Genomic DNA, 17,056 nt, shown 5'->3' with positions numbered 1-17,056 from the left:
ACCTCTCTTTTCAAAATGCAAACTAACAAAAAATAATAATTATTTTTAAAAAATCATCCTAAAGTTATGTTTTCTCGGTTTTCCCCCAGGGTTCTGGTGAGCTGCTGGCTGTCCTTCCCTCTTTGCAGAGGCAGCTCTCGCTCCCTCCCAGTGCATATGCGTGTGTGTGTGTGCTCACACGGGGAAACTTTGCACAAACCCAGAGCTCTCCACTGGGATACAGGGGCTCGGCTGCCTCAGGAGCAAAGAAGACAAAAAAACAAACCTGAATTCAGCCTAACCCAAGCTTCCCTATGCCCTGTGAAATGTGGCTGATGAGAATGGGTGTGGGTGCCTGCAAGACTTTGCCAAGGTCTTAGGGTAGATACAGAACTGAGGAGGGGAGCAGGCTGTGCCTGCTGCTGTTAGCATTGATTTTCTCCTTATGGCAATGCTAATTATAGCAGCAAAGATAACTAATTGCTATGTTGTAGGCACTTTTATCTCACCATGATACCTTTTCCCCTTCGAGAAACAGAATTATTCCTGTCCCTCCACAACAGGACGGACCTGGCTGTGGTAGTGTAGGCATTGATGGTCCAGGTGCCCTGGCCAGCCACCCTGGCCCTGCAGGAAATGTTTCTGTAGGATTTGCTGGCAGGGTCATGTTGTTGGTATTCAAAAGTGCATTATGCAGAGGAAAAAATTGTAATGTAACTTTTTGTTCCCTCCTCTGTAATCCAGAGGCATGACTGAGGGCTTCTCTGTGCACAGAAACTCCAAAAATCGTTTTAATTCATGAAATGTATGTATTAAAAAATGCTTTATTTTGACCAGGCCAGCCTCCTTTCCCAGGAGATGGAAGTGTGCCTGGCTTGGATGGGTTTTATATTTTGATGGGCGTGAATGAAGTGAAAACCCTTGGTACTCATTCCATCTGTACTCACCATGAACCTCACCAGCAATTTGGATTAATTTTGTTGCTCCTCCCATTCAGACAAGCCCCTCTGATAGTGCTTCCCAGGGAGCTGGAGGGAAGTTGATTGTCCTGAGATTTGAATGATGGAGTAAACATAAACTAGGGGTGAAGATGACAGAATGCTTTTGAGCAAGGAGCACTGACACTTTCCTTCCATTTGCAGGGCAGCCATGAAACAGTTACCTTGCATTTTAAATTCCTCGTGCACTTCCTCTTTCCAGCAGTGAGGGCAGGAGCTCTGGGCAGCTACTAGTGGGGCCTTCCTGGTTTTATAGGCGGGCTTGTGTGATTGATTACACTAGCCAGCCAGCCCCGAGGATGTCGGCAGGTCATCTCCAGCTAAATCAACTAAGGTGTGGGGCTGCCACCAGGTGCCAACGCCTCTTACTGCCCTGGCCAGAGGGTGAAAAGGGCCCCCTCGGGACCCCAGATGCCCCACACTCCTTCCCTGGCATCACCAGCATGAGGGATTGAGGAGGAGGGTCTGGATGCCACCTCCCCATCATATATCTTCCCCCTCTCCCCGTGGCATGGTTGGTCCCTGCCCCTTGTTTTGGGGTGCTGGAGAGGCTACCCGGCCTGGGGAGAGCAGACTGGCTCCCTCCTGTAAGAGCTTCCCCTGAGAGGGGGATGAAATGCAGGCAGAGGCCAAAGTCTTCCTGCTCTGCAGCAGGGAGAGGATGTAATCCCAGCACATAATAATTATATTGGTGGCAATTGTACAGACCCTTGCCCGCGGGAGGCGGGAACAGCGGCAGCGCTGCTGAGAACTGAGGTGCTTACTCGTTTAAGGTTGGATTTTTTTCTTTCCTGGAAATCATTGTAAAAGGCACTGGGAGATCAAAACCATTATGTGTGGAATCCGAAAATGTTGCCAGGGTAAGTCTGCAGTCACCCTGCAGCTTGCAGGGCTGCTGCAAGACTGGAAGGTGTGGGGGGTCCTGGCCCAAAAAGCGGGGTGAGCTGCACCCCCTAGTTCACATCCTCCCAGGGCTCTCCCATGAGGAGGAGAGATTCGTGGGCTGCAGCCATGAAGGCAGCAGGGAAAGGAGGGCTCATCTGGGCACCTGTGGAGGGGCCAGAGGCACCCATGTGTGCTGCAGCCAGCACTGAACCCCCTCAGTGATCAAACCAGAGCTGTAAGGAAAGGAGCCCAGCTGGAAGCAGCACCACTAAGTTCCCTAGGCAATTCCATGGGTAGCGGGTGTGTATCCTAGTGTTTCACTCATTCTGGGCCTGTTGGAGCACGTGCTCTGCTGTAGCACAGGCGGGACAGGCAGGGACTCTCCAGTAGCAGTGCTGTATCCCCATTGCCAAGGAGCTCTCCCCCTGCACGTGCGGCACCAGGTCGAGGAGCAGGAAAGGTGCATCTCTAACACGGTAGTGTCTGAGCAAGGGTTGGGACATCCTGTCCCATGCCCTGGCCCTGCCTGGGGCTATTTTGTGCTTGGGCTGGCATCACCACTGCCAGTGGCTAAGGCTGTCCTGGTGGTCTTCCTTGTCAGGGAGGAGCTGAGAGGCGTGCTGCAGAGCCATTTTCTCTTTCTCCTGCTGCCAAAACCCCAGGGAGCTGCACTACCTGGGTGGTTGGCCAGGGGTGGCAGTAATGGGACTGTCCCAGAGCACCCAGCTGGAGAGTGTTACTCCTTCTTCCAGCTAACCCCCTCTGCCCTTATCACTTTGTTCTCACTCTAATAATCCTGAAAAAGGAGAGGAATGGCAGGGACAGCACCTAGCCCCTCCTGGAGATTTTTTAAATGGTAAAGAAATGCTTGAACTCCATATGCATACAATGGGATTTATGGCAGCTGTCATCCAGCAGGAATGAGGAAACCTTGGGGGGGACCAGAGGTGCCATTTGTCCTTGTGGATTTTCTACTGCCGTGGTTTGAGCTTGGAGGGGGCTGGCAGAGATGGCAGGGCTTGTGGGAGAGGGGAAGTAACAGCTTATTATGCTGTGCCAGCTGTGGGAAGCACGGGTTTCAAAGGCACACTCATTATTTTTAGGAACCTGGGAAGAGACTCAGTCAGTCCCAGTTGTGGCTCATCCAGCTTTTTTCAACCAGCTTTTCACAGAAAGCTTTTCCCCTGTCTCCCCAAATCCTGACAAACGCTTGTCATCCCAGTCAGCTAATGGGCTTTGCATTCCTCTCTTGAGCTCTCAGCCTCCATGAGCACATCCTGGTGTGCAGTGCATCCCAACAACAGTGCATCCTGGTGGCAGTGCATCCCTATGTGCTGGGCATCCCAGTGTCAGGGAAAATGTGTATTTTCCAGGGCAATACCTCCCATCTGCATGGGAAGCAGTCTCTAGCTGGGCAGAAAAATGGGAACAGTGAGATGTGGTGATAATGAGTGGAGCATAATGCAAGGAGGGGAAATGCCTCTCACAAGGATAAAGCCAGGGAGTGGGGTGTCAGCAGACCACCTGTGATATCCTTTCCACTGCATTCCAGCAGCCCTCTCCAGAGACTGAATTGGGAAGCTGCTTGTGTGGACAAACCCACCTGGTTGAAGCTTTCTGTTACTTGCCGGAGAGAATCCCAAATCCAAATAACTGAGCAGGAAGGGTGAGACGCTGCTGCCCCATCTCTTCACTGTTCACACAGCTGTGGGGTTTGGTGCATAGAGGTGTCTCTTGTGAAGACACCAGAGAAACACAGGGCATTGAGGGCCACCACCAGTAATGACTGGTTACTGGAAGAGGCTGAAGGGGCTCTGACTTGCATGGAAGTTTTTGAGGCACAGCAGAAATGTTCAGAGGAAGTAGCTTTCTGTCCAGTATTTAGCTACTGACTTGCAGGATGCTCCTGGGGTTTCATTACCTTTGGAACCTTTGTTGCTGTATCAAGCTTGGTAGGAACACACTGAAATTCCCAGGGAGGAAACACTGGGCAGTAGGAATGCAGGAAACCAAGCAACAGAAAAAAACAAGTTAGATAGTGAAGGCAAAGCTGGCAAGGGGCTTCAGAGATCTCCAGACACAGATGCTCATCACCTTTCCATGTCAGTCTGAGTGCTCAAGGCTCTGCTGACCACTCTGTGAGAGTGGACATCTCTCCAGGAGGGTCAGTCCTCCCAGAGTGGTGCTGGACTACGTGTAGGGAATATGAGGCACAAAAGATCCTCCAGCAGCCTCTTTCCCCAAGCACGGGGCCATGGATAGCACTGGGGAGGATGCTTAGGGGATGCTGCTGGGGTCTAACACCCACCACAGTCCTCACAGGGGGGTCATTTCCACAGGGAGTGGGACCTGTAGGCTAGGTGGGAACTTATAGTGATGCTGTGTGCCCCAAGGAAGCAGAGCCACAGTGAATGGGTGGCCAGAGAGACAGTGCTGAGCCGACTGGGGACAGTGGAAAGGAAGTGGAACTACAGGTCGAGAGAGACAGGGAGACGCCGGGAGTGGCAGGGGCCGTGGGAGGCAGGGAGACAGGAGCCCATGAGTCATCCTGGTGGGGTGCTTTGAAACACGGCAGGGAAGCACAGGCAGGGCAGGTTCTTCCACAGCCTGGGGAGCCATTTCCCCCCAGCTGGCATCTTCTCCATCCCTCCCTGCTCAGTCAAGGAAAGATCGCCCTCCAAACTGGGGCAGCCTGCAGAGCCACTGTTCCCTCCTTCCAAGATAATGTTGGCATGGAGCCACTCTGGCTCCTGCCACTGCAGTGAAGTGTTTCCTCATCTAAGAGGGAGTGCTGCCAAAACCTGGCTTGGAAGCAGGACTTTCCAGTGGCCAGGCTTGGCCTCAGAGCTGGCAGCACAGAGGGTGATCAGGGCAGTAGCTTTGCTCTGCCAGCCTGTGCCACCCCAGCAGTGCTCACATCCCCCTGACCTCCATGGCACCGCAGGCCAGTGTTCACCCAAACTCCATGCTTTGGGTGGAAACCTGCCCTCAGAGACATGAACAGCCCCCCAGGCAAGGCACAGTGTGTGCATGCAGGTGACTGCTGAAACGCAGCTGAGTCACCCCCGCTGCCATGGGCATATGATGGAGCATGGGCAGGACCAGAGCATCTCTGGGAGCACCTCGGCTCTTCACAGACAGATGCTGAACTGCAGCACAGAGACAATCAGGTGGAAGGAAAGCCAGAGCTGTGGAAGCAGCATATGTCCAAGGAGAAGGTTTCTTCCAGACCAGGGGGACATGGTGCTTTTCTGTGGGCTTTCAAGACAGGGTCCTCAGAGGTCCACACAATCCTGCCTGAAAGACCCTATGGCATGCTTGACCTCCATTGGTTAATCCAAGGAGGCAGGAGGTTAGAAAAGTCTGCAAGGGAGATACTCTCCCTTGCTCTTATCTTGCCTTGGCTGCAATGAGAGCATCTTCCTTCTGTGAACCTTTTTCTGTGACATATCTGGGATGTGACCTAGGGCTCCTGGTGGCCTGGTGGTGCCCACTCCTGGGTGCTGCACTGGGCTTTGTGCTCACCATCCCATTACAGGTGGGGATTCATGGAGCATTTCAAGCAAGAGATGTCACACCAGGATGTGTCTTACAGAGGACTAAGCAATGTTTTGACACCCAAAGTCCTCCACATCCCTCCCAAAATGCCTCTTGAGAGTGGTGTGGGGGCTCACTAGCCAAGGGGGTGTCAGCTGGGTTTTTGGGTGACTTGCAGCAACCCAGGTGTTCCAGCCCTGGTGTGTCAAGAACACTACAGACCCTGAAGATGAAGGTTCGACTTCCCAAGTTTATGAAGCTGTGGCCTCTCATGCATGGTCAGTAAAATTGTATAAATCTCCTCACCTGAGCTCTGCTGGGAGGCAGAAACCAAAAATTGCATGGCCAAGCCACTGTACCAGCCAAGTTCTCATCTCTGTCTGGCCTGGTTGGGCTCAGAATCATGAGAAATGGCCAGAAAAGGGGTCCTAGGTGACTGCTCTCAGCCTTGTGGGCAGAGCACCTTCAGCCCCTGCAAGTGGACCTGCTGGACTCCCTCCATTCCCACGCCAGAAGAGCTGTGGCTGGGGTTAAGATACCACTGGGAGCTGAGCAGGAAGGTTCCTTTGCTGCATTCCTTGCTAGAGGCATTGCCCTGGCACTGACTGTGCCTTTCAGCAATGCTCAGCACTGATAGGCTATGCAATCAAATCCTCATCCCTGCCCAGGCCATGCCCCTTTGCAGCCTCATCATGCTGATCGTGGTGAAAAATAGCCCAGGCAAGAATGGACATGGCTCCCTGGGATCACAACTGAAATATTCCCTGTTCACAGATCAAATTGAGTCACTGACCCCTGAGCAGTGCCTTCCTTATGCCTCCTTTCCTGAGTATCTCTCTCTCTCTACTCCTCTCAAGCCCAGCTCCTTCCCTTGCTGCCTACACCCAGGTCCTTGCCCCCAAGCACACTGTACTCACTGCCTCTTGGGTGCTGCATCAACAGGGTGATTCTGGCAGTGACATGAGGTCCTCCAGAATGAGGGGCATGAGTCCCCCTGCCCCTCTCACATGGACACCAATCCAACCCCACACAGGGTTAATTTGGGAAGAGGTGGGATGTGGTTGAGATATCGACACAGGGCTGATTCTTTCTTTGATCCCATCTCTCCCTCCTCACTCCTAAATGATCTGGGTGAAATGAAACACATTTTAGTAGTCAAACCCATAAGGGTGGGTCCCACTGTGCTTTGACCCTACAGGGCATTTCATACATTTAATTTGGTTTACACCCAAAATATTAATTTAACATGCTAGTTTTCTCCCACACCCAAGTAATGCTAATAACTAAGCAAGATCCTACAGAGATGTTTGTGCCATTACCTCATTAGCATCATTATTTATCAAGTTTAATTACAGTGCTGAAGCGGTATGTGCAACATTGCTTCTATGGGAGTATGGAGAAGGACATGGCCATCCAGTAACAGGTCTGTGGGCTGCCTTGCTGAAGACAAGGGTCTGCAAATATCCCACTTCATGGTGCTGCATGTGCCTCCCTGCAATGGTGTTGGTGGGATCATGCTGTGAGCATGCTCCTCAGCTTTCTCCAGGTTAGAAAACACTAAGGAATGGTATTTGTTGGAAAGACAGTATGATTTTCATATGGGCCAAGCAACACCAACAGTCAACAGTCTGCATTTCCACCTGGTAGCTCAGCAAGTAGGCAGCTCACTACCACTGGAATGCTCTCCTTCTTGGAGCTGGTGCCCTTCCACTCAGCTCCTCTTGCCTTGCCAGAGGCTGCAGGACTTTCTCTTCTACTCTGTGTCTCCAATGGTGCTGGGCACACCTCAGCCCTGGCCACTCGTGTCAAGGCTCCAGAGCTGATGATAGTATTATATTAATGTCATTCGCTACCTCTTTGGGCTTAAAAGACAAGGAGTCCTTAAAATAAAAGAAACCTCAAGTTGAAAGCACTTGCAAAATAAAATAAAATAAAATAAAATAAAATAAAATAAAATAAAATAAAATAAAATAAATAAATCAAGCCCCATGTAACTGTATTTTGTCCTGGAGCAAAATCTGAGACATAACAGAGAAATTACATAGCCTGAAAGAGAAAGAGAGAAAGGGAAGGTTTTATGTGCGGTCTTGCTGAGGTATTGCCCGAAGCCATGCTGAGGTGGCTTCCCACCTGGTACCTGCAGAAAATGTAAGCTCCCCACAGGAGCAGGGGGAGCAAGTAGGTGCTGAGATACCCTGCTGGAAATACAGATCACTGGAGGACCTCTCTGACAGTGCATCAACTGATGTGAGGCTGGAGCTTTACTCCTGGGGCTCCAGGCTGTCCCACAGCCCCAAACTCAGATCCCCACAAGAGCTCATGCCCAGAAGACTAACGAGGACATGCATTGAGCCGAGCTCTTTCATTTCGTCTCGATATTTGAAGGCGTGTTCCATTCAGAGGCTCCAGGTCCAGCCCCTGAAGTTAAATCTTGGCCTCAGTGAAACCGACAGTGAAACTCCCATCAATTCCCCCTTGGTCTGTGCTCTGCCCTGTGGGAGGAAAATGGTACCTTCGGAGAGGAGTGACACCATTTGAAAGGCCTCTTCCTTCATGTGGGGAAACAGCTCCTGGTGCTCATTCCCGCAACTGCTCCAGCCCGACGCCGTCTTTGCTGCAGGGATGTGCTTGGGGAGGGAGGCACCAAGTGCGTTTCCACTGCTTTTAATAAAAAAACAATTGAACAGGAGGCGGGAGAGGGAATCCCTGAATGTTGTGAAACACCTAAGGCCATGCTAGGCACAGGCTCTGCTCGCAGACCTCTTGTGGGTTTTCTTCTGTTTCTTTTGCTTCCTTCCCGATACTCTAACCTTTTTGTTTCATTTCCACTTTGGGAACAGGGGGAAGACAACAAGAGAAAAAAGAAAAGAAAAGAAAAGAAAAGAAAAGAAAAGAAAAGAAAAGAAAAGAAAAGAAAAGAAAAGAAAAGAAAAGAAAAGAAAAGAAAAGAAAAGAAAAGAAAAGAAAAGAAAAGAAAAGAAAAGAAAAGAAAAAAGAAAGAGGCGGGGAGAGAAAAGGCTGTGATACGCTTTTAATTTTAAATCAGTGACTGAAAAAGAATTAATTTTTTTTTTTTCTTTTTTTGGAACAGAAGAAAGGCTAATCATTAAGAAAAAATAACAACTTTCTCTTCCTGCTGCTGCTCCAAGGACAGCTCTGCCTCTTTCCCGGCGCCTCGACAAGTCTTCTCGACGGGCTGTTCCGGGGGGTCTCCGCTCAGCCCCCCGTAGGCGGCGAGACCCGCACTCGCTAATGGGGAGCAACCCCGGCCCCCATTCGCGGCAGAGCATCCCGGCGCGGCGGCGGAGGGGCAGCGGGTCTGGTCCGGCGGGGGCTCCGCCGGCGGGGCGCGGGCAGGCGGCAGCGGTGGGGCTCCCTCCTCCTTTGGTGTTTTTTTGTTGTTGTTGTTGTTGGGTTGTTTTTTTTTTGGGGGGGGGGGGGGGGGGTTTTTGGTTTGTTTTGTTTTGTTTTGTTTTTTGTGGGTTTTGTTGTTTTTTGTGGGGTTTTTTTGTTTGGTTTTTGTTGTTGTGGTTGGTTGGTTGGTTGTTTTTTGGTTGGTTTTTTTTTTTTTTTGTTTTTTTTTTTTTTTTTTTTTTTTTTAATTTTCAGACGTAGAATTCTTTCGCAAACATTCATGCCTTAGGAAGGGCTGGAACAAAGCTCAGCTGCTCCAACCGGTCCGACAGGTAAGCAGACTTGTTGACACCGTTATGTTTGCAGCACGCATGCTCCTTCCCAAGTTTCCTGGTGCATTTTTCTATTCCACCTTATGAAACTTTCCTCCCCCCCCACCCTCTCCCCTCTCCTCCCCTCCCCTTCCCCTCCCCGCGCCTCAGCGGCTCTGCCCGGTGCGTGCGGTCCCGCTCCCCCGGACAGCAGCGCAGCGCCCGCGCCCCGTCGGGCTGCGGGCGGGCGGCGGGGCTGAAGCGGCCGCTCCGCTCCGTGCCCAGCCGTGCTCCCTGCCCTCGCCATGCCCAGAGCCTTCCTAGTGAAGCGCCGGAGCCCGCAGCCCGCGGTGCGCAGCTGGGATGGGCTGCCCGACGAGGAGAGAGCCGACACCTACATCCCAGGTACGGCACCGGCGGCCGCCGCCCCGCGCCGGGTGCCGCCGGGAAGAACGGAAGGAGTGGGGATCCCGCGGTCCGCGAAGAGGGCAACTTGGGGAGGAAGCTTTGCCGGGCCAGGGCAGCCCCGAGGGGGCGGGCAGCGGCTTCGAGAGAGCTGGGCGAAACGCGGTGGAGGATACGTGGACAACGCTCGGGGGAAAAGTCCCCGGGCAGCGCCGGGCCGTGCCGCCGCCCCCATGCCTGGCAGCATCTGCCACCCCGGGGAGCACCCGGGGATGGCGGGGCGGGGAGCTGGGGGTAACACGTGTGTGTGTGTGCGCGTGTGTGGTGTGTGTGGGTGTGTGTGTGTGTGTGTGTCCAGGAAGGTGGGAAACCTCGTTTGCATGAGAAAAGTGGCTGGGGAAGGAGAAGGCAGGACCCTGGGCGGTGGGGGGTGGATGATATACTCCTGGCCTCCCCCTCTCCTCCTCCCGCTCCTCCTGCCCCTTGCCCGGGGTATAACGGGGAAGGCGGCGGACTGGCTTGTTTGAACTTTGGGACCGTTCGTGTTTGAGTTTCCTATTGCAGCGTGAGCCGAGGATCCTCCCCCGCCGCCAGCGGCCCGCCCGCAGGTTAAACACCGGGGCCCGCCGCCTCCCTCCCCTGCCCTGCCCGCGGCTCCGGGGTCCCCCTTCTTTATCGCATCCCCACCCCGTTGCAGGCGGGATCGGCTGTGTGCTGCTGGGCTATGAAGACACCTGCAGCTTGGAGAGCAGCAGCAGCAGCAGGACCCGGGACGCCGAGCCCAGCGACCCACTGACGCCTCAGCCTGCCCCTGCCGAGCTGGGCACGGGTGGGGGGATGCTGCTGGACCTGGCTGTCAAGCATCCCATAGTCAGGTCAAAAATCAAGGTAACTGCCCACACCCCGACTGTCTCTTCTCTGGCAGTGGGGTGACCCCAGTTCAAGGTCAAGGCCTGACTGCTGCCCGGGGACACCCGGTGACAACAGTCTCTTGCTACTCTCTCGCAGCACCTGTCCTGCACGCCAAAATGGAGGCCTGGGAGAGCAGTTGGCTGTAGGATGGGAGCAGCAAAGCCTCATAAGCAATGTGCCATAATCTTCCAGTGCCCTTTGCCTTCTCTTATCCTTGCCTGGGATGTGCTGCCCCTGACCTGCTTGGCTCAGGTCCCACAGAAGCTCTGAACCCAGCCAGGAAGGACCAGCCCTGGCAGCTAGGAGTCATGCCCCATGGTGCGTGGGTGGATCTTGTTCCTTAGTGTGGGGCCTCCTTAAAAGCTGCCTTCTAGGTTGTATTCAAGCCTTCATCAAGAAGGGCTGGGGTGACTCTTCACGCTGCCCCCCTCCCACCTTGACCTATCAAGAAAGCAGCTCAGGGTTCTCTTCCATAGCTGTGAAAGACCATTGCCATCTTGAGGTAGACCTGCAGGCTTGGGTGAAATGAAGCAATCATCTGTCCACTGACTTTGCTGAAAAGCTTCTCTCCTGCATGGACAGGAGCTCTGGCTGTCTGGGTGTTCCCCAGGCAGAATCAGCAGAGCAGAACAGTGATCTCCCTCCCAGGGCTGAGAAGGCAAATTGCTCACGGTGTCTCAGGTGCTCGTGGTACCTGAGAACTCAACACTGAGCTCCCAAACAGTGCCACATCTCTCTCTGAACATCCACCTCAGCAGAGCGTAGCCAGGCCACCCCAGCGCTAGGCAGAAGGAGATGTGTTTACCACTGGTAGTTAACACCTCGTTAAACCCTGGCTGTTGCTTTGCTGGATGGAGCTGTAAAAATTACCATTGTCTGTGCCGGACTGACAGCTTTTCAGTCACCGTGTTCTTAAGTCTCATGATTAGGTTTCACCCCGGTTATATGCAGCTACTTGAGGTGGAGTCATAGCCCTGTTGCCCAACAGATTCTTCCCAGATGGCTCCCCCTCCAGTTTCACACCTCGTGGTTTCACAGCTGCCGTTTTCTTTAATCTTTCTTTACAATTTCGAGTAGCGTTGCTGCAGTAGTAAGCAGAGGAGGAGGACCGGGGAAAATAACTGACTTCAAGAAAAAGAAACCCCAGACATATTCCCGTCTTTGTGAAAAGCCCACCCTGCTGCTGTTTGACTTGAACATACTTTGTATAATTTAACCTCGGCTATTTGTGATTGTCACAGCAAAACCACATTTCAGCAGAGCTGGGTTTTTTCAGCCGATGGATGTGTGTACGTGGTCCTGTCTGTTCTGCTGGCTTTCCCTTATCCCGGGTGTCTAACAGGGGGAATGTCCGTGTGCTCCACTAGGAATAATTAAACCAACAGCACAGTATTTACATTTTCCAGACATAAAGTCTTCCCTCTAAGGAATGATCTTCCCAGGAGCTGAATCATCAGTGTCTTCTTTAGTCATGTCACAGTGTTGGCAGAAGTCTTTTGGTGCTAGGAGCGGGAATGAGATTACCCCTTAATGTCACTTTGCTGTTAATGACAGGGACACAAGGGGGGGGGGGAAGGGGGGGGAAGATTAGGGCCATTGTTTCAGTCTCTGCTGAGTCAGCACAACGTGCCTTGAGTTTATCTCTCCAAAACCACCTTTTTTTTTTATCACTGCTGGCTGTTTTTTGAGGGACCTGGAGCAGTTGGACGCATGACTAGTGAAGGCAGCACATATAACAACTCTTCTTGCACAGAGACGACTTCTCTTCCCCATCCAGGATATCAGCTGAGTGCAGGAGCAAACACACGTGTGGTCCCACAGAAAGGTGCTCATAGCCTAAGCCCTTGTTTCTTGGATGTAGCTGGATAAGGGTTGCTACCCCTGGAAGGGAACTACTACACAGAATTTGTTTTAATCCCTGAATCCAAGCTTGCCAGAGATGCCTCAGTCCCAAACTGTGCATATTGAGTCCCTAACTTGATTGCAAGGAAAGAGTGAAGGTTTCACCCAGCAGGAAAATCCTGAATACTTTCACTTTTCATTTTTAATATATCCCACCCCCCCCCCCCCCCCCTTTTAAATGCCAAAATAAGTCCTGCTTGTTTTGCTTCTGTTGGTCCTCTATTATTCATCCCAATGCTCATGCAGTCCTCTCCCACTCCTCAGTTCACCACTGGCACCTGCAATGATGCTGCCCTGTATAGCTGCGAACTGTGTGGCAAAGGCTTTCGCCTACAGAGGATGCTCAACCGTCACATCAAGTGCCACAGCCAGGTGAAAAGACACTTGTGCACCTTCTGTGGAAAAGGCTTCAACGACACCTTTGATCTGAAAAGGCATGTCCGGACACATACTGGTGAGAATGCATTCCCTGGGGACCTGTGGGAGGCTCTGGGGAGAAGGGGTGGGATGGAACAAGGACAAGGAGAGGGTGGGGGTAACCAGGCAGGATCATAACACACATGGTTAACAACATTTGCAAAAAATAGTGGGGACACAGTGGAGGAAAGGGGAAGACATTAGAGAGGACAGAGAAAAGTCCTGGGGATTATGAAATCTGAGAACGACTGCAATCCGTGTGAAGCAGTGAGGGTGCAGGACCTGCCATCCACACCTCATGTAGACACAGCCCCGTGCTGCCATGCCTGAGGCAGCGAGGCTGGGATAACCACCTCTCCCCACCCCCCCATAACCTGCCTGGGATAACCACTCCGGGATAGCGAGTCACTGCACAGTTATCCGTGCCCAGCAATGAGTGCAGGCAGGAGCTCGATGAAAACGCTTTGCCCTCTAGAGGCAACAAGCAGCAGTTTCCTGGGGATTTTGCTGTTGAGAGCCTTCCCAGCTGATTGCTGTGCAGGAAGGGAATTCTGGCTTGATTTTGGAAATGTCTGGAGGAACCAGAATGTGGCTCATGCTGTGCCTCCTCCAGGCTGGAGGATGTGCTGTCTACTGTGGCCACTCTGCAGTTGTATCAGTTCCTGAGTCCATCCCAAATAGCAGTGGTTGTGTTTCTGTAGCCTCAAATCCAGCTCACTTTTCCCAGAAGTTCTTACCCCAGCCAGCAGCAGGGAAAAGGCTGCCAGTTTGATTGGCTTTTTTCTCCTTGGTGGAAACAATGGCTTAAATAAACAGCAACCCATCCTCATCAAGGGCAATGCTTCCTGGTGGGCCAAGCTGGCTGTGCTCTGCAGGTTTTGGCTTTGCACTGTGGGGCACCCAGAAGATTCATCCACCAAAACTCACAGGCACATCTCATCTTTCCAGATGTGTTGTCACCCACTGGGAGCTGGAGATTACTTGGGCTTGCTCTGCAGAGCCCCATTAACCAGGTGAACTGCTAGAAGTGCCACAAGGATGTTGGTAGGCAGGAGCTGTTTCTTAGTAGTAGAGCCCCCCAAAAAATGACACCTGTTTGGATGGGGAGGCATTACCTGGAGCCAATGTTTTGGGCTGTTTGGGTTTGTTTGCAAAGCTTTCATGTGAGGAGAGCTGCCACTGGGGTATGGCTGGAGTGTGGAGGTAGTACTTCCAGAAGAAGTGATTTTTCAAGCTGTCCCCTCATCAGAGAGACAGAAAATAAATCCAAGAGGGTCTCTGGTCAGAATCACTTAAAATGATTCGTAAGTGATGAAGAAATTCCCAAAGCCCTGATAGGCTGAGCCATCCTGGCACTACCCTTTCTGTGCTTGTGTTCCTGCCTGTGGAGTGCTGGAGCAGGCACCAAGGATGGTGGAGGTTTAAATTTCCTTCAGATGAGCATGAAACTCCTTTTTGTGTGTGAATTCTAATGGAGGTTTGGGCTTTCTCTCCAACTGCAGTTTAATGGAAATGAAGCAATTTCACAGCAGCAGGCATTAGGAAACTTTTGTCTTGATAGTTTAATGTGGTGCACTGGGATAACCTCTTTTAACTAAACAAAAATGCAGTTGAGATGCTGCTTATTGGAACTTCTAATTAGCTTGCATTTCTGGTAGAAAGATCAACACCTGACTGGTAACTTAATGCAATCACAAAGTTACAACTGTCTGAACAGACCAATCTGGTTTACCCTTTTCTGCCTGGCTCACCATAGGTCTGATCTTTCAGATCCTGGCATTCCACCTTCCATGGAGAAAAGAGGGGGTTAGGTGACTCCTTATATAAGTTTTAAGGGTAGTCTTTGGTTGGAAACTTACTGATCTAGTCTAGTAAGTAGAATTTGTGCTGGGTTAGGTTCTTTCAAGTGTTGCTAAATCCTCAGCCCTTTAAGCACCGGAGGGGTTGTTGTTAAATCAGTCTTGATTGGTGGTAAAATTGATTTTTGTGATGTTGGTTGTCTGGGCTTTCAAATCATGAGTCAGTTTCTTCTCCCTCCTCTGGAAACACACGGAGTTATTTCTTTCATCTTCCTGCACTTGTCTTCTAGAAATTTGTAATCTCAGTAATCAAATCTGTATTGTATGAAAGCACTTGGGTTCACTGGACATTCACTGATGTTCACTGAAGCCTCATTAAACCAAAAGAGAAAAATTAAAATCTTATCAAGACAAAAGTTTTCATTCATTATAAAAGCTGAAACTGATAGTTTTACCTAAGCACAGGATTTCAAATAGTCAGGGATCTAAAATAAGTTTTGCAGGAGTTGATAATGGCTGCCTTAGGACCAAACCACTGATGGGCATCTGTTATCCTGAGTGTCAGCCTGCGCCTTTTCAAAACATACCTAGGTTTTCCATGCCTAAATATATCAACCCAGTCCTGAAAACCTTAGCCTGAAAGTAGGCTGTTTTGTTTAGAGGGGCAGCTCCTTGGGGCTGCTGGATACGTTCTCAGCAGCTAATGTTCCAGAGCCTTGCTCTTGGCTGGCTGTAGGAAGAGTCAGAGTACAGGTGACATAACAGGTAACCCCTGTCTTTTGCCACTGCAGGCATTCGTCCTTACAAGTGCGAGGTTTGCAACAAGGCCTTCACGCAGCGCTGCTCACTGGAGTCGCACCTAAAGAAGATCCATGGTGTGCAGCAGCAGTACGCCTACAAGCAGAGGAGGGACAAGTTGTATGTGTGCGAGGACTGTGGCTACACAGGCCCTACCCAGGAGGACCTCTACCTGCACATCAGCGGTTTCCACCCCGGCAGCGCCTTCCTGAAGAAAACCTCCAAAAAACTTGCAGCTGTTCTGCAAACCAAACTGAGCCCCATCCTGCAGAGGAACTCCAAAGAGGATGGCAAGGATGAGTGACAGGGGAGCTCATGGTGCTCAGCAGGAATGAAGTTTACATGTAGGACTACATATATTATTTTTTTAAGAACCATTTTGAGAAAAACACCTGAAATTAAAGGGATGCTTTTGTTAACAGGACAGTCTTGATGTTGGTAAAACCTCAGCTTGACAAAAATATTCCTATTTGTGATGGAAACATCAGACTTTTTTTTTAATCTGACCAATAAAAACGGAATGCTTGCAAAGGCTGTCACCTCTTGGATGGAGTATTTACTGAACTGATATTTGGGCAACCTGTTTTCTATTTCAGCTCTACCACGGGTCTGAACACCCCTGAAAAATGAGTTCACCTTTACACAATGTATTTTGTAAAGTTAATAACTGTTACCTCCCATGTGAATTACTGATGAGAGGTTTGGGTGGAAAGTATTGGGGAAGAGTGCTACTGCTACATGGTTCTATGCAACATTAATTAAAGTGCCTTAAGAGCAGGAATGCATTGTATCAGCAAATGAGTCAAAATGTGCAAATACCCTTAATTCTGCCCCCTGAACAGCCTGCTAACAATTCATGGAAGTATGATCCAAGGTGAGCTGAAACTCTTCCCAAAGGATGCAGAACGTTTTCTTCCCAAAGTTTCTCTAGTAGCAAATGACATTATTCTAGGGCAGACCTTCGGTTGCGTTTTATGTACTTGAAACCATGAACTTTTATCATTTTCACTTGCTTTCACTTGATAAAAAAGTGAAATCTTAGCTCTGATGTTCCTGGACTTGCCATGCTCACTTTGAGGATTATTACCACATCCTCGTAACATACACCAATAGCAACCCAGAAACCAAAAGAAAGCACTGTAATGACTTGAAAATAAGTATTTTCTGTCATGATGAAATGCAGTTTTGTGCATATTTTTTGGGGGGGGGTTTTTGGTGGTTTTTTTTGGGGTTTTTTTTTTTTTTTTTTTTTTTTTTGGTTTTTTTTTTTTTTGATGTGTGGTTTTTTTTTTTTTTGGTGGGTTTTTTTTGTTTTGTTTTGTTTTGTTTTGTTTTCCCTCTTTTATATTCAAGTGCCTGTTCATTAATACAATAATGCAGTGGAAAGGGGGACTGAGCCTATGTCTGCTTCAGGAGATCAGTGCAAAACTGCAGACATCAATCTGGCTGCTCTTCTGTGACCACTATCAGTGTTAAAGGCTCCTCCCTAAAATATAGTCAGGTTTAGCCAGGACTTCCACAGCCATTGCTGCTAAAATGAGGTATTTTGAGCGACTTTGCAAGAAATGTTAAAAACTCTTTTCAATGTGCTTCAGTTTTGTACAGGAATCTGCTTGGGTTTTTGTAGGGAAAAGATTCTAGGGGTCTTAGAGCATTCCTAAGGGTATTAATACTTTATTCAGCACAACTGTTGGAGCTTGAGACCTTGAAAACGAGGATAATGAAGTGATGCTACTGTGCTAAGAACAAATTTATCCTA

At 50.3% G+C, this 17,056-nt stretch overlaps 1 protein-coding gene across 1 annotated transcript; it reads left to right on the top strand.

The window, feature by feature from the left end:
* The first annotated feature begins 9,354 nt into the window (after positions 1 to 9,354).
* OVOL2 (ovo like zinc finger 2) lies at positions 9,355 to 15,612 on the top strand. The gene is made up of 4 exons (XM_040058466.2): positions 9,355 to 9,469; positions 10,167 to 10,357; positions 12,548 to 12,737; positions 15,291 to 15,612. The coding sequence occupies exons 1-4, from the start codon at positions 9,370 to 9,372 to the stop codon at positions 15,599 to 15,601; spliced, it is 792 nt and encodes a 263-aa protein (XP_039914400.1). The 5' UTR covers positions 9,355 to 9,369; the 3' UTR covers positions 15,602 to 15,612.
* The last annotated feature ends 1,444 nt before the right edge of the window (positions 15,613 to 17,056 follow it).

Source organism: Hirundo rustica, chromosome 3 (genome assembly GCF_015227805.2).
Source record: "Hirundo rustica isolate bHirRus1 chromosome 3, bHirRus1.pri.v3, whole genome shotgun sequence".
Classification (NCBI taxonomy): Eukaryota; Metazoa; Chordata; class Aves; order Passeriformes; family Hirundinidae; genus Hirundo; species Hirundo rustica.
The sequence above is the reverse complement of the archived record's forward strand: the minus strand, read 5'-3'. Positions and strand labels throughout refer to the sequence as shown.

Bases quoted from the DNA above. Each gene is read 5' to 3' on its own strand.
- OVOL2 (XM_040058466.2), top strand. From the start codon at position 9,370: ATGCCCAGAGCCTTCCTAGTGAAGCGCCGGAGCCCGCAGCCCGCGGTG. The intron at 10,358-12,547 runs GTAACTGCCCAC...CCCACTCCTCAG, and splicing joins TAGTCAGGTCAAAAATCAAG to TTCACCACTGGCACCTGCAA. The intron at 12,738-15,290 runs GTGAGAATGCAT...TTGCCACTGCAG, and splicing joins GCATGTCCGGACACATACTG to GCATTCGTCCTTACAAGTGC.